The sequence below is a fragment of the Engraulis encrasicolus genome, chromosome 10 (genome assembly GCF_034702125.1).
Source record: "Engraulis encrasicolus isolate BLACKSEA-1 chromosome 10, IST_EnEncr_1.0, whole genome shotgun sequence".
Lineage (NCBI taxonomy): Eukaryota > Metazoa > Chordata > Actinopteri > Clupeiformes > Engraulidae > Engraulis > Engraulis encrasicolus.
This window is the reverse complement of record NC_085866.1, coordinates 17,765,456-17,787,698: the sequence shown is the minus strand read 5'-3', so window position 1 is coordinate 17,787,698 and position 22,243 is coordinate 17,765,456. Positions and strand designations below refer to the sequence as shown.

Genomic DNA, 22,243 nt, shown 5'->3' with positions numbered 1-22,243 from the left:
GACAAGATGTCTATGGGTGATTTACCCATCTGGCAGGTGCCCCTTCCCTGTCTCCTCTGCAAACTCCCTGCTCCCGGCGCTTTCCCTCCCAACACTTACCACACAACTTTGATCTGACCTCCTATTGTGCACTTTCCTCTCAACGCTACCAGCTCTCTCATCTCAACAATAGTGCTGAGCTTGGGTATCGAAACACACACAGCACACACACACACACACACACACACACACACACACACGCACACGCACACGCACACGCACACACACACACTGTATACAGGTGCAGTGGTGCGCTCTCAAATGTATTCATATGGTCAGACCAAAGCTGTTTTGTGGGATTTTTTGTTTGTTTTAAGTCTGCACATGTGGTTTCAATAGCTGTTTGAGAGTGTGGTGTGTGTGTATATCATTTTTTGCTACATCCATTCAAGAAGCGCACGTGTGTTTGTGTGTACCAGCCTGTGTGTATGTGTGTCTTTGTCTGTACCTGTGCCTTTGTGTCTGTCTGTGTCTGTGTCTTGTGTATGTTTTCCAACTGTGTGAATGTGTGTGTGTGTGTGTGTGTGTGTGTGTGTGTGTGTGTGTGTGTGTGTGTGTGTGTGTGTGTGTGTGTGTGTGTGTGTGTGTGTGTGTGTGTGTGTGTGTGTGTGTGTGTGTGTGCATAGGTGGACTATATTCATTACTGTAACTCCTTTCTAAGCAAGCGTTGTCATCTCTGTCAGGAAGTATTTGGCTGATCTGCCCTCGGTTACAGGATTGGGGTGTTAATGGGTTTGGAGTGGGTTGTGGTCACAGGGTTCAAAGGGGCTGTGTATGTGTGTGTGTGTGGGGGGGGGGGGGTAGGTATTAAGGAATTACATCTTTTCTTCACATGACTTCCTGAAGCGATTCAGACCCTATGTGACATAGTTTGACATCATCAGTGCTTTGTCATATGTGTGCACATGCAAAGGTCTGAAGTCAGAGGCCTTTGTCTGAATACTGTAATTAAGTAGCATAAGAGCAAGCTTTGCCGGCCCTAGTATGTAAGAGGCCAGTGGAATGGGGAGACCAGCAGAAGGTTTCACTGAATAGCTGAATGTAGTGAAGGTGAGAATTGAATTGAATTGAATTTATTTAGTCTATTAGATGTAAAAACATTGTACAGCAACAATAACCATACATTGAAAGGGATAAATAGACAGTTATGTACACAAAGAAGTCTGAAGACTTATTTCCATTGTGGTCCCTTAGCAGAGTTGCACCGCTGGGACTTGAACTCAGACCTTCGGGGGTACCAAATTTGGGATCAGACCGCTACACCAAAGAGCCAGGCTTTTTGGTACAACAGTCAGAACACACCCACAACCCTAGTGATGGGCCGTCCATCCCACTCAATGGCCATTTCACACAGCATCATCTATTTTTGGTCATATGTTGGTGTTGAGCTTATCCCTTCGTATTTACATGGTAAAGACAAAAACACTGAGGATTGCTTTCTTTGATGGACAATAACAGATAATTCTTAGTAGCCCATGGTTTCAACATTGGGTCAAAGCACAGGGGTGCGTTTCCCAATAATGACGAATCTTGGGCTTTAGTGCAATGTAAATGATTGATTTTACGAATGATCTTAGCTCTATGGCTCATTCCCGAACATTATTGTAATAACTCCTAAGATTACATGCTACCCTGCTGTTATTAAAAACAATGCCCATCAACATCTCCACAAATCCCCTCACTGCCTTTTATTATAGCCGACCCTTACAACTGTGACGTTCCAAGTCTATGCCAGTTTCCCCCTTTTCTGCATTGTCTTTCCTTACTTGTCATGAAGGTGCAGAGACTCATGATTCAAGGTTTTTTTCAGCACTATGGCCTTCCAACTGTACGTCACCTTTTTTGCTTTTCATGAACACCTTGTCTCAGGTCACCAGTGCCTCTTTATTGGTTGTGCTTGTAGATGCCTTGGAATTTTCCCTTTCATGAAGTAGGGCACACAAATTATGATTGATGATGATGTGTATTGTTTAACTATGCCTAATTATAGGCTGTAAAGTATTTTCCAAACATATTGTTTTGATTTCAGGCACTGACACTATTAATGCTACCTCCGAATTTCAGTTGCTGTGTCCTCTATGATGCCATGATAGTTCCACTTACATCGTAGCCTCTTTGTGCAGGTGGACCCGCAGTTAACTATTTGCTGAAAACACTTATGGATAAAATAGACTATAATGGACAAAAATCAGTTTGCCTAATAATTCTGCACAAAGTGTAAGTTACATTTGGTACTTTTATCCAAAGCGACTTACAATCAAGGACATAATCATAGTATACACAACACTTACCAAGTGCCCAGGAAACTTAAAAAAGGAAGTGCATATGCTAAGTAGGGTCAGTGTCTCAGTCTCAGGTCACCAGTGCCTCTTTATTGGTTGTGCTTGTAGATGCCTTGGAATTTTCCCTTTCATGAAGTAGGGCACACAAATTATGATTGATGATGATGTGTATTGTTTAACTATGCCTAATTATAGGCTGTAAAGTATTTTCCAAACATATTGTTTTGATTTCAGGCACTGACACTATTAATGCTACCTCCGAATTTCAGTTGCTGTGTCCTCTATGATGCCATGATAGTTCCACTTACATCGTAGCCTCTTTGTGCAGGTGGACCCGCAGTTAACTATTTGCTGAAAACACTTATGGATAAAATAGACTATAATGGACAAAAATCAGTTTGCCTAATAATTCTGCACAAAGTGTAAGTTACATTTGGTACTTTTATCCAAAGCGACTTACAATCAAGGACATAATCATAGTATACACAACACTTACCAAGTGCCCAGGAAACTTCAAAAAGGAAGTGCATATGCTAAGTAGGGTCAGTGTTTTTTTAATGATTTTATGTTTGTGATTTTAAGTGCAGGGTAAAGTAGAGTACACACACACACACACACACACACACACACACACACACACACACACACACACACACACACACACAGACAGATATGCCACATACACCCATGCCTTAGCTTAGAGTCTTTCCCTGGTCTGGGCCAGCTCAGGTATCAGTGCAGTAAATAGTCATGAAAGAGAAGAGTCTTTGCTTGCTTCTTGAGAACAACCATTCTTGAAGATGAACAGAAAATAGTTTTGAATGTATTTATTGGTGGCAAAGATGTTTTCGCTCATTTCCTGACCCGCTAAGGGCCCGCCTTCTAAAAGATGGGACACAGATTCCCATATTGGAGTATTGGCACATGGCATAGGTCTGTTGACCTTTAGACCTCAGCAGAGTCCAGTTTTGGGCAATTCATAGCGTGCATTGGGGAACATGTCCTCACATTTGTGCAGATAATTTATGCATATACTATGTGGTTTTGAATAAATTACTATTATGTCGACTTGGCATTGTCTTTTTAAATACTCAAATCTGACATGTTTTTGGGTATTCTTGTGCCCAGCTGGGTTTCAGTTCAGTGTAAACCCAAATATAGTGTATACTTCAAATATTCAGGGTCGTACTTTCATTTTGGATCATAAGTGAAATGAATGATACAATGATGCATATTTAAGCATTCTGTGACTGAATAAATGTTTATAAATGTATTAATCTTTAAGCATAGCTCCGCTGCCCACCCAAGACCCTCTCTTTAGCCCACACTGGTTTACACTATGTTCATTTCTGTCAGGCCCATTACAGTCAAGAAATACACATCAAGAAATTTTGAATGCAATTGCTTTATGGAGTTGTTATGAATTCGATTTTGCGGTATGGCTCTGTTCAGAGGAGTCCCCTGGTTTCCATGAGCACCAAGAAAAGCAGAGATTCAGGGGACAGCAGCAGCATAGGGAATGCTCACCCAATTTAAGATTAGGAGAGCAAGCAATTCCCCCATGGACAGAGTAGTTCACAACATTTGGAATATAACTGTTTTCTCTGTTATAGTAGAGCCTCTTTTTTACTATGCACTTATATTCCTTACAGATTCTCCAACCAGCAAAGGAAGACAGAAAGCACAGCTTCCAAGTAATGCCATCCAACAAGTACTCGTCCGCTATCATGGCGGAAAGTGACAAGATGACTGCTACGGTAAGATGATCTCTCCTTAAGTTCTGGTAGGAGCCATTGATATGCCAGGTAGAAACGCACGCCATAGTTTACTTTCACCTTCATCATTTTAAAATTTAACAGAAAAATGTTATTGTCGGAATTGAGCATCAATAAGTTTCTACCTGGTAATTGAGTATCTTTTTGCAAACCCACCAATACCTGTACATACTTTATCTCTTGTGCTCAGCCAATTAAATTGAACATAGGAAGAACAGAAGAAACATGCGTTGAAGCATGTATTGGCAAGTTTGCAAAAACCTTTTCAGAGGCATGTTTTGTAGACCTTTGGTGTGGATGAGATTGCCGGCGTTCTGACTCATTGTTTGCTGAAAGAAACTCAACCAGATCATAACAACATTGTTATGACATAGATAGTCTTCTTCTTGAGCAGTTTGTTTGCTATGGCTAAATCCTTGTCAGATGCAGAAGAGATAGTGTTTAGATGGCAACATACGTTACACAACTATATCGTAGCATCATCAGGATTCCAGATGTGAAGCAGAACACCTACTCTAAGGTGAAGGAGAACACCTGCCCTGCAGGTCATCACTTAGGCAGTGCAGAAGGCTGCATTTATTGCTAGTAGGCTGTGTGGGGAAACTGGCTGAATACCATGAGAAGATGTGTGTAAATCATTACTGCAGAACACTGTGCCAGCAGCTGCCCTATCGCTAACTCTGTCTCACATAGTTGCATACATAATTGGTTTCATGGTAAAACCATTACTATTATAAAACAGCAGTGCTTTATTACAACAAAAATATACCTCACAGATAGCTGATTCCTTTGCAAAGTCTGAGGGTAAGCTTACTTGTGGCTTTTGCATCGAGTAGCCTATATTATTATTATTATTACCATTATTATTATTACAATATTATTATTGTTATTATTAGTAGTATTATTATTATTATAGGATGGCCTATATTATTTCCCAGGTAGCACTACACAGAGAACATGAATAATTGGGTGACTGAAAGACCTGTATGTGTCCTGTATGTACATGTATGGCTGCGTGTAAAAACAACAGTTTTGATGTCTTATTCTATCTCCAAAATGAAAGTGGCAATATAAGATATTGTGTATTTGGTCCTGCTGTGGACTCCTCACTCCTAACCTTCAGCCAGCCTTTGTCCTGCACCTTTCCCTGGGATGTGCACACAATTCTCATGGTACATGCACACAGGGACGGCACGTTTCCTTAACGTCTCTAAAGTCCAAGAGGTTCGCGGGCTGCCTTTCACACTGCACAATCAACGTCCACGTTCTATCCGCGGGCAGCAGCCATTCATTTTCAATGGGAGCCGCGCATTGAACGCGGACGTCTGCGCAGGAAAATAGACTCGAGTTCTATTTTCAAGGAGCAACGCGGACATGTCCGGTCAGGACGGACATGTGACACGCTTACACAGCGTTCCTGTGTGCAAGGCATGATTTGTTTTCATGCATTCTAACCGTTTCGGACTGATAACGGACACGTTCTGTGGACGTACTGTGGATGTCCGCGCCATTGGTGTGCATTTCCGTCACCCCTAAACCTCTTACTTACATCAGAACAAATTAATAAATATTTAATATAATATATATAATAAAATAATAAAGATGGCAGTGGCTTTAGCCAGTCGTGGGGTGTCTGTATAAGTCTTGTTTTGGACCTCTACATGTTTGTCTACCTTTGCATGCACTCTGTGCTTTTAGAGCCCCTATTTGTGGTCCCTGTAGGATTTCACCTACTAATGGCAGCCGACTCACAGCTGTGCCGGGAGAACTGGAGGGAGAATGGAGTAGAGGGAGAGGGCTCTGCTTCCTCTTCAGGCTCCTGTTGGCACTTGTCACGGTGGCGTGTCTGATCCAAATCTGCCCTCTTATCTGATCAACATTCCCAGAGTGCCTTGGGACAGGACAGGGAGTAAGTGGGTGTCTGCGCCCCCCCAGCCAGTGGAGAGAGTGGGAGAGGCACTGACAGGCAACACAGGGCTCTTCCCTTCCCTCTGGTCTAGGCCCCGGATTTAACACGTTTGGCAGGTCATGAAACTGTCACATAACAGTGCTTTACTTTCGATTTGGTCTCTTAAAGGTGCTAATAGTGTGTATTTGACCCAGCTGTGTGTGTGTGTATGTGTGTGTGTGTGTGTGTGTGTGTGTGTGTGTGTGTGTGTGTGTGTGTGTGTGTGTGTGTGTGTGTGTGTGTGTGTGTGTGTGTGTGTGTGTGTGTTTGCGCACGTGCATGCATGTTTGGATTTGTAAGATGAAGTGCACGGTGCAAATATGCCTGTGCGCTGTCAGAGCTCTGGCTTGGCTGTGGTGCTTTCCATGCTGAGTCAGTCTGTGAAGCTTTGATTATGGCAGACATACAGTTACAGCACATGCACATGGATTTGTAAGATTCAGTGCACACAATGTACCACAATGTACATGTAGTGTTAATAGTGTGTGCGTTGCCGTGTGTGTGTGTGTGTGTGTGTGTGTGTGTGTGTGTGTGTGTGTGTGTGTGTGTGTGTGTGTGTGTGTGTGTGTGTGTGTGTGTGTGTGTGTGTGTGTGTGTGTGTGTTTGGTTAGAGTAAGAAATCTGTGACTATGGAGTAGGCTGTGTAATGTGCAGCAAGAGTGCTCTAAGGGAATTTTGATGCACCTGCCTTTTGCCTAAGATTGTTTGGACTCTGCTTTCTTTTGTCCTTCAATCTCACAAAAGCCGACTTCAGATCAATCTAATGGGGCCCCTCTACCGACAGAGTGAGAGAGAGAGGGAGAGAGAGAGAGAGAGAGAGAGAGAGAGAGAGAGAGAGAGAGAGAGGGAGGAGTTTGTGTGTGTGTGTGTGTGTGTGTGTGTGTGTGTGTGTGTGTGTGTGTGTGTGTGTGTGTGTGTGTGTGTGTGTGTGTGTGTGTGTGTGTGTGTGTGTGTGTGTGTGTGTGTGTGTGTGGGCTGGGGTGGACACAAAGGCGTGGAGACAGACTGAAAGACCTCTAAACTGGTTCACCCCTGTTTCATCCATCAGTAGCACTTTTTTGCCCAAGAAATGGCCCCACCTTACCCTACCACGTCACCCCTTTCAGTCCTCACCCGTGCAGAGTGCAGGAGAAGGGGTGTGCATGAGCTGTCTTATAGTTTGTGTGTGTGTGCGTGTGTGTGTGTGCGTGTGCGTGCGTGCGTGCACCCACGTGTGAATGTGTGTTAGAGCTGGGCGGTGTACGGTTAAAAAACCGTGATCTCGGTTTACACTACACAAGGTTCTCTTTTTGATGAGAGACGGTTTTGTTGTTGTTGTTTATAGCCTACTATGTTATGTGCGTGAGCTTCATACTCCGTGTCACACTTCCAAAGATTCTTCTAATTCATAAGTCTCTGACACTTCATTTCAACTCTGCACTCTTCAAGTCCACTGTTGTTGCTGTTCAACTAGGGAATGTCAACACAATGTAAGATGTTGACTGAACTGATAAAATAATTGGTTACGCGCTAGAGGCTAGTGAGAGTGAAACATGATGAACACACATGGCATGGATGAATCATGACAAACATTTCAATTCATTTAGCCTACCTTTGATCTCACAAAGTTAAATAAAAGGCAATTCTATGTGGTGCTATGTTAACAGGCTACAACAGTTATCTGATTCTTAAATGTATTTAATTGCCATCCCAACTGTGCGCGCAGCACTGCTGTTAAGACTGCTTATAAGCTAAAGTAGCATAGCTTTCAAATGCAATGGGCAGACAAGATACATTGCTACATTGCTATACGTTATTTGTTTGAAATGATTTGGGGGCAAAATATGAGCGAAACACATCGCAATATGACACAAACTACCGGACAAAATACCTTCTACGTTGGATTTCGACTTTAATTCAAAGAGAATATGCACACAATGTCAAGTAAATCCGTTTGTTTTCCGTGTCTGTCTTCAGTCTGTTTCGTTTCTGTCCCACTGTTGTTTACAAGCTAGTCCAGCGGCAGCGCAACGCGCCGGATGTGTTGCCAGGTGTAGAACGACAAATAAGCAATTAGTGTTGCCAGGTGTAGACCGAAATAAGCTGTTTTGGGCTGTCTTGGAAAAAAGCCCAAAACAGCTGTTTATAATCATTTCACCCTTCTTCCTTGAAAAATCTATGGCACCCTGGTCAAGATTTTAGGTTATTTTATGAAATGCTGCATTTTCTCTAATTTGAGACTTTGTTGGATAGGGAAATATAAACTATAAATTATAGAAAATATTATTGGAATGACAAAATGATAAAATATAAATGGAGATTAATTTAAATTCATGATTGTATCTCATTTTAACATTTAATTCGAGATCTTTTCCTCAGAAAGATTAAGATTTGGGGGGAAATCGTTGCATATCAAAAAACCGTGCAGAAAACTGTGATGTCAATTTTCATCAAGAAAACCGTGATGCTAATTTTTTCCAAAACCGCCCAGCCCTAATGTGTGTGCAAAGGAGAGAGAGGGTTTTTTTCTAGAAACAGATATCACAATGGGCTGTCTGAGTCTCGAATTGAGGACCTGCATATCATTCAGGCGTCATGAAGACAAAGAGACTTATCTGCATAGTGATCACCCTTGTTTAATTTTTTAGCTATTTTATTTCTTTTTAATCTATTTTTATCTATACAGAGCAACCTGGGACACGAATTTCCCCTTGGGGATAAATAAAGTCTAAATCTAATCTAATCTTATCCAGACGGTCCATTAACTTAAGTGAACTACGTACGTGTTTAAAAAACACCTGAGTGAATGATAATTCCTAATTCCTGCAGTTACTGTCACCTCTTCCTCATGTTGATGCTCTAAACAGTGTTCCGTACATAAACCAACTGCTGGAACATGGCCACAGAATGAAAATCAAGTGCCACAGATTCATCCAGAGAGGCAGTGAGATCAATAGTTGTGCATATGTCATAAAGTCTCAAAGTGATACTGTACCATTTTTGGAAATGAGCTCATATTACACCTCCCCTTAAGTTAAATGATTGAGTCGTACCTTTCTCCTGTTCTTCCTGCCGTTCTCTGAGTATGGCAGTTCAAATTTTACTTCCAATCTATCAGTTAACATTGAGTCCTATGAGACCAGCTGGCGGCTAGCTGTAATATGAGCTTATTTCCAAAAATGGTACAGTATCACTTTAAACTATCTAAGCTATCTGTGGCAGTTTGGGGAGATTGCAAAGGCTGCCGTAGTATACTCAGTATACTGTAAATTTGGTGCATTCTCTTCAAGATGTATTGACTACACTATACTACAGCAGACCACAATCACAGTAACTAAACTATTTATTTTGTTTTACCCCAAAAATGAAATATAAGAGCAAGCTAGGTCTTGAGAGCTCAATATTTGAAATAAAAACCTCAAGATTTAGTTGAATGAAATAGGGTAGCTAAAGCACAAGCAAGTCCCTAGCACCAACCAATGTGACTATACTAGTATTAGATACTGACCCAGCCTGTTGCATAGTAGCCTGGTACTGACCATCCCATAATACTACCATTTCATTTCGTATTTATGGTCTGGCATTTGTTTGCTCTGAAGCGATTGTAGGAAGCAGGAAGTTTGCACTCAGTTATGGTTTGAAATTATTGGACACCTCTCACCCAATCGCTGGCAGTTACTCAACAACAACATAGCGCAGACCAATGGCTCTGGCGCAGATGTGTACGTCATTGTCACGATCGTCCTCCCCCTTTCGCCCCCATGTGGGGGGCGTATTCGCTTATTGGCCATTTTTTTTTTTGGGGGGGGGGCGTTGCGATCAAAATTCTACTGCTCCGGGCACTCCACAGAGAAGCACGGCCAGACTACCGTAGCTGCCCTACAAAGGCAAAGTGCAGTAACTACGCCGGCGATGAAAATGCCTTCAAATCCTTGTTATTAATTTGGATATTGCACTTACTGCAAATTTAGCATAGCAGTATCTCTAAAGCGGGACACATTTGGACCATAAGGTTTTGATGCAAGATAAAGGGGGTTAATTAAAGACCTGTTTCAAACTAAACTCAATTTTGACTAAATGTGTAGTTACTGCACGTTGCCTTTGTAGGGCAGGTAGTGGAGCCAATCCTTTGGCGGAAGTATGTAGGATGGCTCGCGAGGCTAGTTGCATAGCAGAGTGCTTCTGTTTCCTATTGGGGTTTCAGAGGTGTGCTATAGAGCCTGGTGGGGGCAGATGGGCTCGGTGCAGCAGCCATGACCAAGACAGCCCTCTCCATCCCCCCAGCCACCCTGGGGTACAGCGGGGTCTGCAGAGGAATTGGATGTGGGGTGACTGGGTCCATAGCAGGCAGGAAAGAGGTGGGCTGTGAGCGCAGCGGTGTGCCTGTCTAATGCATGTTGGAGGGTTGAGGGCAGGAACTGGGGAGTGCGATGGGTGGGGTGTGCGACGGTGTACGCACAGGGCCCAGTCAGCTCTAATCTCTCTAATGAGAGAGGCGTATTCAGCCCTCCCTCAGGCCAAAGGTTTTTTTTTCTTTCACCTATGTTTTCTCTCTTTCTCTCTCTTTCTGCTTACTGCCACTCCCTCCCTCCACAACCCTGATCATCGTCCCCTGTTCCCACTGTCTCTGATTTCTCCCTCTCCATCTGCCTCCTCATAAAGGCTTGCACGCCGCACTCCCCTGCCGGGGATATTGGTAGGAGGGGTCATGTTATCACAGTGGTGTAAAGCTGTGGGAATGCACGCGACAGCAATGACTGCCACAGAAAGACATGCAAAATGCAGTCTCTGAATTATCAACACTTATTTCTCTAATGGCTTAGTCACTGTACTAGCAAGATTGGGAATGAGGAAGCAGGACAACGATTCCAGAGTGACAGTCAATGTAGGTGTACAAGTCTTTGTATCCTTTGTATCCTTTCAGTGCGTCCAAGGCCACCTTAAAAATATAAATTAGCAAACGAACATAAAAAACCAAGAGTGCTGAACACGAAAAATAGTGAGTTTGTGTGTGCTTATATATTCATCAAAGATTCATTCGAGCATGCATCTGTGCACATACAGTAGTACTGACTCACTGGTGAAGAAGCTGTGTAGATGAATGATGTCTATTTCAGTGTAAGATTCCAGATACTTGTGACAGCAGCCCCTATTGTCATCTTGGCATGGCTATGCTTCCTGAACCAGCCAAGATTGAGCCTCTCCCTCTGGCCACTGGCTTGGGATCACTAGGTACAGTGTACTTAATGTTTGGCGTCTCACTTTGGACTATCACTTTCACAGCAAGCTGCACATATCACACAGAAACACACAAGCAGTTCTGACACAAAAAAGAATAAAGACCATTGTCCACTGGACCTGATTGCAGTGTTGCACAGTGCAGGAAAAAAGACCCTCAAATTTTGTTTTCAATGGTACAGTCAGTGCCCACTATGAACGCCTGTCATGGAGGGTTAGAAAAATATTCAAAAAATCCAAGCCCACAGTACTCATCGCCACATAGAAGTTGAATGGTTTTCTATCATGTCTGTGTGCCTTTGCTATTCCTGCCATGTGTCTTTCAATGTCAGTGTCAGGCAATCGAAATGTTAGACATTTAACCTCCCATTGGCAGAGCATGCCACAAACATACACACTTGGCCATAGCTGTGATGAAATTCTGAATACAGTGTGGATTCTGAAGCCTACACACACTGACACAGCTGCTTGAGTGAGGCGGAGTTTGCTAGTGCTTACAAAAGTGATTGCCAGGTCGAGAGAGGTTCGCCCTAATTCTCCACAGGATCATTCTCTGATTCTGGTGTGTCATGTTGTAACATGGCTGATGCTGGCAAGCCGTTCATTCCTTCAGTCGGGTGAAGGAAGTGGGTTGTGTGTGTGTGTGTGTGTGTGTGTGTGTGTGTGTGTGTGTGTGTGTGTGTGTGTGCATGTTCATGTGCCTGTGCCTGTGTGCCGTTGCGTGCATGGGAGGTTTAGCCATGCTGCAATGAATGGAGGAGCAGAGGAAATAGCAGGGTGAAACACACAGGAGTGTAATTGAAGATATTACTGTGTAATAGCCGTGCCAACACTACCCACGCCAACATGACATGCATTCACTCCGTCTGTGTAAACACACTTACACGTTCACATGGATGAAAGTGTGTCTTAATGGTTGCTACAAAAAAAACACTGTAAACCTGGCTCTTCTTTGAACTCTCCCACTGAATGGTTTTCCTTTGTGACTGGCCACAGAGGGCAGCAGACCAGAGATTGCAGGTGTTTGCTAGCAGCTGTCTGGGCACGGAGCCCAGGGTAGGACCCAAAGCCCACTCTTCTCCTTGGTGCACTCCTCCACGCTCTGGGCCAGACTAGATAAATAGCAGCCGTCCTCCCTCCCTCCCCCGCCTGCATGTTGACCCAGTCTTTATTTATTGATGTGCTTCAGACGTCGCCGACTGATTTGGTGGGATGCCTTGGCACCTGAGGGATGGACTACTGCTCAGACTTGTCTGTACATTGTGCTGAACTAATTCAATCGCTTGGCACAGTTTGCAGGCTATTATGGTTTCCCAGGTCCCAGCACACAGTGAAGTGGATGAGCTGACGTCAATGGCCTATGGTTATATCTCCTCCATGTTGATTTGTACTGTCAGGGCTTTTAATGATGGTACGCTTTACTCTGTAAAACCAGAGGTGGAAGGAGTACTGAAGTTGTGTACTTAAGTAAAAGCAGAAGTACCCTGCGAAATATTTACACAAGTAAAAGTAAAAGTAGCTTACCACCGATCTGTAATCGGCCTTAGATAATTAGGTTCTTCTCTCTCCACACTCCTCATGGACTCTGACGAAGATGGTTGTACCATCAAAACATAAGTCCCGGTCCGGATGTGTTGTGCACCTGATTAAACAAAAATGAATTGCATCTTTGCTGACCATTTTTATTTTCGCTTCTTTTGACACCTGTGCACCTCTGTCTGAGAGTCTGAGTGGTGAGTGGTGTCACCATGCTAACTGTGGCTTTCCTGTGTCCCCCAGGCTGCAGTTAATGGAGAAGCTCTGGCAGCAGAGGGTCTCCTGGAGAAGGACGCCAGCCTAAAGATGACCAGCGAGAACAGCCCCCTGGCAGCCGCAGAGCCCCCATCGCCCTTCAGCCCAAAACAAAATGGAGGCGCTGCTTCGCCCGCAGGTAGGACGCTGCCCACCCCATCTCTCTGTCTCTGTCATTCACACAACCACCATTTTCCCACCATAGCCTAACTTAATTTGTAAGATTAACATTCCCTGGTCACACCAATTCCGCTGATAACGAGATGAATGGTACATTATTCCCGAGGACACTTCTGCCTCTTTTCCACTGCCGGTTTTCTGGTAGGCCTACAGCTCGACACAGGCCAACTCACAGCTCAATTGAAAAGCAAAAAGATGGCAGCCGAGTCGCGCTGTATCGAGCTGTAGGTCTATCAGAAAACCGGCAGTGGAAAAGAGATGTGGCTGCACATGATCACTGTATTTAAAATGATCTTGGTTTATAATTAATGCTATGTTATACAATTCATTTCATTTAATTTATTGTTTATTTGACAGGGACAGTGCACAACATACAATTGAGCCAGATTATAGCCCTGGCAGGAAGGTGTTAGGATAAAAAGGGATTAAAATTAATAATGATACAAAAATGTGACAATAATACAATGGGTGCACTATTTGCAAATGGGCCTACATTACTGTATATTACAAGGTCAAGTACATAGTTAAAAATATAGACTAAAAAAACAACTACAACAGCAAAATACACTAGATATATGATCAAATAAACAACTAGACACAAAACAAGCTCAATGACTAAAAATGTCTACAGTGCTGCCCCGCTTTGAGCCATTTCTTAAGACCTGATTTAAAACTACTAAGCGTGTTCCTTTGCCTAAAAGTGGACTTTCTAAACACACTTAGACAGTCCCCCCTAAATGATGCTCTTGTATTATTTGTGGGTATGCTCAGACTCACAAATTGCGTAAGGGGAGGGGGAGGAAGATCATTTACCATTTTAAAAAATAAACAGCAATTTGAAAAAGAAATAAAATTGTCTAGACTAAATAAACCATACTTGTGGATGATGGGACAGTGATGGTATATGTTGGATTTTTTGTCTAGAATTTTTAATGACAAAAGCTTAGATATTAAACTGTTTTTATGAAGGATGAGCATTTGTACACAAGTGGAATTTAAACAAATAGCCCTCTTTTCATGTAGTGACGTTTCATTTCATTCTCAGTATTCTAGTTTAATGTGCTACAGAAGTTATTGATCATAACCTTTCCCATAATTGGCCATGCTACGAGAGGGACTCTGGCGCAGGGATTCTGGTTTAGGCAACTTGGCATAGACAAATCAACATCTATGTAAATCAGTGTCATATTATACAGCTCACAGATGATGTTTTTTTCCCATCTGGCATAGTTCAGTTGGTGTAAAAACTCCTGTGTAAAAGGAACTTTTGGTATGTAGGAATATCATGAGTTTGGCAGGTTTGATGAGCACTGGAACCTGGGTAGCTCGCTGCATTCAGATCTGAAATATGTTTTTTTTTTATTTTTTTTTTTTTTACTATTTCTGCAGAATAATCACCATGCTAGTGAATCTTGAAGAGGCTGAACTGTTTGTAATCCAGGTGACAGCCTAGCTTGGTAAATGGCCAGATATTTCGAAACAAAATTACTCCAGCTTGAAGACATCACTAATTGTACAGTAAACTTAAAAAAAGAGCTTGACGTTACTTCACACTGACTTGGTGATGTAGGGGGGAAAAGGAATTTAGAGCTTTGTTTTCTACGACAGTGTTGCAATGTGGCTGCTGTATACATTTGCTATAATAATAACACTTTTCCAAGTACCCCCTGCAGTGTGCTCGCGTACCCCTAGTGGTACACGTACCCCTGGTTGGGAAACACTGTTCTACGAAACCCAAAAACATGTATTGAATGTAATGTCTCCATATCCCCATAGATGCAAATGTGAACCAGCCGTCCGAGAGCAGGAAGAGGATCCGCAAACGATCGGTGTCAGAAGACGAGTCCTCCTGCAGTGAGGTACAGTCTCAACCACTCTCACTCTCAACCAACAACCCGGGGCATGTTCCACTAAGCAGGTTTAGACTCTTAGCCTGGCTATTATATGTTTTTGCAAGTGGTAAATCTAGTAAGACTGGTGCAGAGTCCATATGTGCCTGTGCTGAGTTTTCGACTGTATATGACCTTCATGATGTCTCCTACCATTCCATTTTATCGTAGTATGCTGATGGTACATGTAGATCTACAGTGGAGAAATAAGAATTGGAGTGTAAGCTTATGGCAAAAACGGTATGTTAAGTAGAGCTGTAATACGTGATACACAGAGTGCAGAGTGCAAATGACGGTGCCAATCAACACAAAGGGCTTGACTTGGTCATTTCGGTTTGTATTGGGAACTATTTTCCATTGCGGAAAAGCACAGCCAACGCACTCACCACTCAGCCTGATCTCCAAAAATTCTGTGCTCCTGGACACGGATGTTAAGGACACGAAATCCGTGTCCAGGATCACGGATTTTGCCAAAATTCTGTGCTCCTGGACACAGAATTGTTTTTCGTGACGGGCACACGGAAGTGCTTTCTATAGGCTATTACCACAGCTCTGTGTTAACTCTATCGTTAGAAAATACATACCAAATGCTAGTCCTAAACAAAATAATGCTATAGCAATTTAAGTTGTGCCCTGACCAAAACATTCCCTAACCTTAGCCTGTCATTAAAGACATATTTTTGAGAAATACCTTTTCCAGTTGGTTGCTAGGCTATCAAATTCATATAATTAATGAAAGAATACTAGCTGTGCCCAGACCAAAACAATCCCTAACCCTAACCTGTCAGTAAGAAATGTTTTTTTTTTTTTGAGAAAAAATATTTGAAATTAGAAAAATCCTGAGAAAACACAAGACTGTGGAAACATAGAGCTGTGGGAGTATAGAGAGAGCACTTCTGTGTGTCCATCACGGAAAATAATTCCGTGTCCATGAGCAGTTCCAGTTAATTAATTCACTTCGGCCGAAATATTTCTTTGGCGATGGTAGACTGCAGCTACTACGTGAAGCCATGCTATGGTCAGTGCTGATAGATTCAGACAAAGGCTGGGTGACCCGGAAAACGTCTTCACCCACTGTCAAGACTTTGGAGAGACCCTCAATTTGACCTGGGTGTGGCATATCTCTTAAACTTTTGTTTGATTTCTTATAAATGTAAAACTATCCCAAAGAAACCAATTTAGGGAGAATTCTGCGCATTTGTACTGTAACTGCTAATATTGATACATTAGAACTATGGCAGCCGTAACTTGACTAGGTTTGTCCATGTATGACAGTAACCACTGAGGCATGGTAGGGTTGTCTTCCGCGAAAGGGGCAAGAATGATGAGTTTGTTGAGTGTGAGGGAACCTCTGGAAGTCTCCCATGAAAAATACCAGGCCTTTGAAATTGCATAATCCAAAAATCTGACTCGCCGCCTAAGCAGCCACAGCATGCCTTGGGGGTTGTTTTAGCTGCAGCTCACACAATAAATGATTTCATCGAGGCAGCCAGACAAACAGGTTCTGGGGGCTGTGAGGCGTCAAGGAACAAATCTGGTTTGTCATTCCCCTGTTCCCAGCTGTCAAGTGAAAGTTGTGAAAGTTCGTTTTGCCTAATGTGTGGTCATGGTGTGGTGTAAAGCGAAGAGGCCTGAATGCACAATTAAAATGAAGATAAGAAACCGTTCCAGGAAAGAAAAGAAATTTGTTTAAACTATTGAGAGTCAGGTTCCTGTAACACCAGTTGAATAAAAAATGAGATGTGTTGTTGAAGAGGATGTCATTAGATTATACAACAGGGCAGATCAGTAGTATAGATGTACATGGACGTGGAGTGGATGAAAACTATTCTGAAAGGTAAAAAAGAATACCATGGAAAGTCTGATATAAATAATATAAAGAAACAGCTTATCTGCTTACTAATGAATGTAAAATTGCACACGTACGTATGTATCCTTTATTGATCAAATAGACCACCGGTATACTGTATGCAGCATTGCTTGCATTGCTGCTGTAAAATAGTATTATCACCCTAATGCTATCCCTTGGCTGCACCGATAAGGATTCGTTTTTTCCCTTTTGAATCCTGTATGAGTTTTCATTCAACACAGTTTCGTTACCTGTATTGTACTGAGTGAATTATGCGGTGTCAATTCAACATGTAATTCTTAGTCTTCAAAATGTGCTGTGTACATTTGTCCAATGCTGTCCCAGGAGGAGAAGGCACGTACCCATCCTGGCTGTGGGTCCAGTTTACGGCAGAGGCCTCGGCCCAGGACCATCTTCCAGGCCGGCCTGACCCCACACAGTAAACCCCGCAGCAGGGACCGAGGACGGCAGGGCAAGGCAGAACGCAGTAGCCCCCTGGTGAGCTGATACAAGAAGAAAAGACTGACATCAAAATGGATGTGCATACACAAGCATACTTACAGCAAATACATATACAAACACCTATACACAGAAATGTCGAGCTGAAGGTCTTTGCCCAGATCCAACGCTAGAATTGCGTTGTGGCTGAATTTCTATCATTTAATACGGGTTCAGGCTTGGGCTTTCATGCTATATTGAGTAGTAAATTAGCCACAGTGTTTTATTCAATCAATGTGAGACAGATGTTGAAACGGATGCTGTGGAGATTAAATGTTTGTACGTATGATGTATAAATTGATATATGCCTCCTCTGCTCTTCACTGAAGGCAAAAGAGCTGATTGAGCACTACTCACAGTTATGGATATTGTGAGAGACAGTGGATGTCACACGTAGTGCTGGTTTCATTAACTAGAATTTTGAGATTGTTTTTGGGGTGATTCATTTGGTGATTCATTTGGTTTTTTTGCATATAATGGTGTACAGTGCACTGTACTTGGAAGCAAAGATATCCGAGGGCTCAATTGGTGTAGGAGGTAAAGCAGTCTGGACAAACATGACCAATCACTAGAACACAAATTGGTTATTATAAATGGCTCAGTCACTGTAGTTCTTACTTCAGAAACATCATGGGACCCATCACCATCCCCCAATTCTGGCAGGACATCCCCACATTTCTGTTCATTGATGACATTGCTCCACCACATCATCCAGGGTTTGTCACAGCTCGACTTCAGCAACTCTGAGTGCCTCATATGGTATGGCCAGCAATCCTCTATGCATGTCTGGGAGCAGCTGAAGCAGACTGGATAATTGTGTCCACCCCACATAATCTGGCAGTTAAACACTTGTGGAAGAGTGGAATGGACTGAACAACAGAAGGACATTATGAGGCTTCTGAGGATTATGAGAAGTTACTGTCAAGTTGGACAAATGGTGGAAACACCTGCTATTGACGTTCCAATTTTTGTTATTTGGGGGCCATCTTTCTTATTGTATGTTTTGGGAGGTAATACATACAGCATATGTACATACTAATGAAGGTGGAGTTTCTTTGAATTTATTATTAGAAATATCACAATATCACAATTCTAAAAGTTACACTTAGTTATTTCATTGCAATTCAGATCAAATAGTCGGCAAGCAGTAGCGCACGCACACACACACACACACACACACACACACACACACACACACACACACACACACACACACACACACACACACACACACACACACACACACACACACACACACACTCTCTCTCTCTCTCTCTCTTACAATCAAAACATTTAACACAGCCTTCCCCCGTATTGTTTTGTTCTTTTTAAATGATTTTTTTGTTGTTGACTAGTAGCGACACAAGTTGCTCACTGAGCTTGCTTGATATGCCCCTGCTCAGATGTCTGGCTGCAGTGAGCCCAGTCTGACGTCGTCATCGGCGGCGGTTCCGGAGAGTCCCTCCCTGGAGCTGCTGGAGCAGGACTCCAAAGACTCGGCCCAGAGCATCACCACCTCCACCTCCACCTCCACCTCCCTGGTCTCCACAGAAGCCACCAGCCAGCCAGAGTATAAGGTGATGTACCCATTAGGGCTGGGTATCGCAGCCATGTTCCTGTATCGATTCGATTTCGATTCTTTGGGCTTTGAATCGATTAATCACGATTCAATTCGATTCGATTAATTCTGAATCGATTCAATCCGTTCCCTTCTTGGTGCCAAGATTTCCCCCAAAAGATGCTGTTGCCTATTTTTATATAAAAATGTCAAAGGGCTGTGACTTGACAGTGTTAACAGATTGCTAATTTGTAATAAGTAGGCCTAGGCCTAATTGACTAATACCTACTGGGTATTTTCCATAGACCTAAATTAAACAAAAAGAAAAAGAACCAAAAAATCGATTTTGTGCCCTGTGAATCGATTATGTGAATTTCGATTCGATCGATTATCGATTAACTCGATTATTTTACCCAGCCCTAGTACCCATCGCCTGCTCTCTACTCCCCTCCCCTCCACTCCCCCGATCGTCTTCAGTACTAAAGTATGATGTACTCTGTCTGCATCCCCAGCCTCCGTGCCCCCACCCCCTACCCCCTAGTATAGTATGAACACTCTAGACATGCACCAGGGTTGTGCAAAATAAAAATATTTTGGGGATTTTTGCAAAATAAAAATATTTCGGGGATTTGTACAGTCATCGGTTATTAAATTCAGTTTTTTACTGCCCAGACACACACACACACACACACACACACACACACACACACACACACACACACACACACACACACACACACACACACACACACACACACACACACACACACAGCACTACCAATCTCCACCCCCTCTTGTTGGAAGCTACCTTCACACTTGTCTGGTCTTGTCCCCTGCACTTTTGTCCTGTTGATTCTGTTCACTATTATCCCTTTTGTTTGTCCACCTGGCTGTACAAAGTATGTCAATGGTAAACACTTACTGTCTCAGTCTTCAGCTGAACAGCAATGGGCTGTGTGAGTACTGTGGGTAAATAGATGGGCCAATTGATGCATTATTCTCTGAAAGAAGGACACTGTTGTTCAGTGTGACTCAAATACATGCCCACAGAGGTGAAATAACTGCACACCCAACCGAAACCCTGTGATTAAGTCAAAAGATACTGTGTACATGCTTATGGTTTTACACACACACCAAGAAAGTAAGCCTAGTCTGGCAGGCAAGCCTCTAACATGAAAAACATAGTCTGGCACTGCATCATTGGCGAACCTGTGGAACCAACAGCTGGTGTTTAAACCAGTTCAAACTGTTTAACTGCCCAAAGTGGACAGAGGTGTGAAAAGTAAAAGTAAATTGGTGTAAGCACAACACTAGCACATGATATTGATACATAAAACACTGACCTAACAAGAACCCACCACAGGTGATTGTAAGACAAGTGCACAGGTCTACTTTTTACTCGGGTAAGTTGCTTGTGTTGAAGGGAAACTGTTTCTTTTTTAAGCTTTTCTTTTTCTTTTGGCACCTCTGGTAGTAGGCCTGCACAGGTGTATGTTCATGGTGCTAAGCCTTCCCCAATGACTCACTACACATATTCAAATAGAGAAATACACACAGATAGAATGTTGTGGTTTTGCATCCTTTTGGATTACATATGTAATGGTGTGGGACTAGATCAACCTGCCTGGCAAAAGGTTCCCCATGCCTCTAGTTTTAGCCATAGCCAGTGGTTAACCAGCCGGTTAATTGGTGCACAGAGTTGACATTGCAGATCAGATTTGACACTTCAGAACTTTCATTTAATCACTCCCGGTAAAGAAATACAATGTACACAGGAAATATCAAATATCAAATAGGCTAGGATTCATTTGGCTTCCATTACGAGTTGTCACTAGTTACCGTTATCACACACTTGTAATACTATTTACTAGGGAATCAAATTTTTAACTTGACCACCATGTGTGACTAGCCTGGGAACTCCCATACTGCCTTTAGTTCTACACAATCGTTCCGATCTGAAAGACTGTATGGAAGCTTAGTGATCTCACTTGTGATTAGGTCAGGTGGTAACAAGGCAAAAGTGTGAAATCCACCACAGATGATGTAGGAGCTCTCTAGAATGAAACATGTTTGTGTTCTTTACTTTCCCCGAAGCCCCATCCATAAAAACCAATCGTCTAGAACAGATTCCAACATGTGATGTGATATGACACTTTCCAGGGATGTTCTGGCAGAGATTTAAAACTATCATCTCCCCTTATGTGTTTGTCTCCTCTGTAAAAACCAATTCAACAAACAACACTGATGTGAGTGGAAAATGAGAGGGTACTGTCTACGATTAGTCCAAGACTTTTCTCCTGTTTTGCACCTGGTATAATAACCTCACGTAAAAAATGGGTAGGGTGGGTGCTGCAGCTTCAATGTGTGAGGGACGGGGGTTCCAGGGTCTGACTGCATAAAAGATAAATGCAGCCTCTCCCTGTTTGGTGTGAGTGGTGGTTTGAACCGGTTTTAGTGAATCTGCAGATCTAAGGGGTCCTAGTGAGCAATATATCTAGAGCATATCTGCTAGGTACGAGGGCCTTTGGTTATTGGGAGATTTAAAAACAAGCAATAGGGCTTAAAAAGCAATTCTGTAAGACACAGGTAGCCAGTGTAGGGACCTTAAAACAGGTGTAATGTGTATCTCTTTTCCTTGCTCCGGATAGTAACCTTGCTTCTGGGTTTTGTATAATTGTCTTTTGTCTCCTCTGCAGGACAACAAGGGCTTTGGCATTGGCGAGCTGGTTTGGGGCAAGATCAAGGGATTCTCCTGGTGGCCGGGCATCGTGGTGACCTGGAGAGCCACGGGCAAACGGCAGGCCACACATGGCATGAGGTGGCTGCAGTGGTTTGGCGATGGCAAATTCTCAGAGGTAGGTGTCAACGTTATTGACATACACATATCTAGTTTGATTATGTGCATTCCAGTTATTGAGCTTAACTGAAATACCTCAAACCTGTCTTCAGCACAGAGTAAAATGGCCACTATTGTTTATCGCAAGAGCTGTGGTTATCAAACTGCCATCAATAAATTGAAATTCCCAACTTGTTTAATTGATCAGAATTTATCATTTATTTTACTGCAGCCAGATGCTCCAATGTCTGTGTGTTTGTCTGTCTTATCTGTCTATGTTTGTCACTAACTCCATCATTGATGGTTGGATTTAGGGATGGGCATACGGTGAAAATTTCTTCGTCGATCGTCGGGAGAATTAATGATTAATAATCGGTTAAC

At 42.8% G+C, this 22,243-nt stretch overlaps 1 protein-coding gene across 3 annotated transcripts in view; it reads left to right on the top strand.

Annotated features, from left to right (window-relative positions):
• The window catches only part of dnmt3bb.1 (DNA (cytosine-5-)-methyltransferase 3 beta, duplicate b.1), a 44,533-nt gene that overhangs the window by 2,015 nt on the left and 20,275 nt on the right, over positions 1 to 22,243 (top strand). For all 3 annotated transcript variants that reach the window (XM_063208280.1, XM_063208278.1, XM_063208279.1), the window contains exons 2-7: positions 3,974 to 4,078; positions 13,041 to 13,191; positions 15,009 to 15,091; positions 17,316 to 17,468; positions 18,872 to 19,045; positions 21,723 to 21,881. In XM_063208280.1, the coding sequence (XP_063064350.1) occupies positions 4,019 to 4,078; positions 13,041 to 13,191; positions 15,009 to 15,091; positions 17,316 to 17,468; positions 18,872 to 19,045; positions 21,723 to 21,881 (780 nt within the window). In that variant the 5' untranslated portion in view covers positions 3,974 to 4,018. The remainder of the gene's footprint in view (positions 1 to 3,973; positions 4,079 to 13,040; positions 13,192 to 15,008; positions 15,092 to 17,315; positions 17,469 to 18,871; positions 19,046 to 21,722; positions 21,882 to 22,243) is intronic.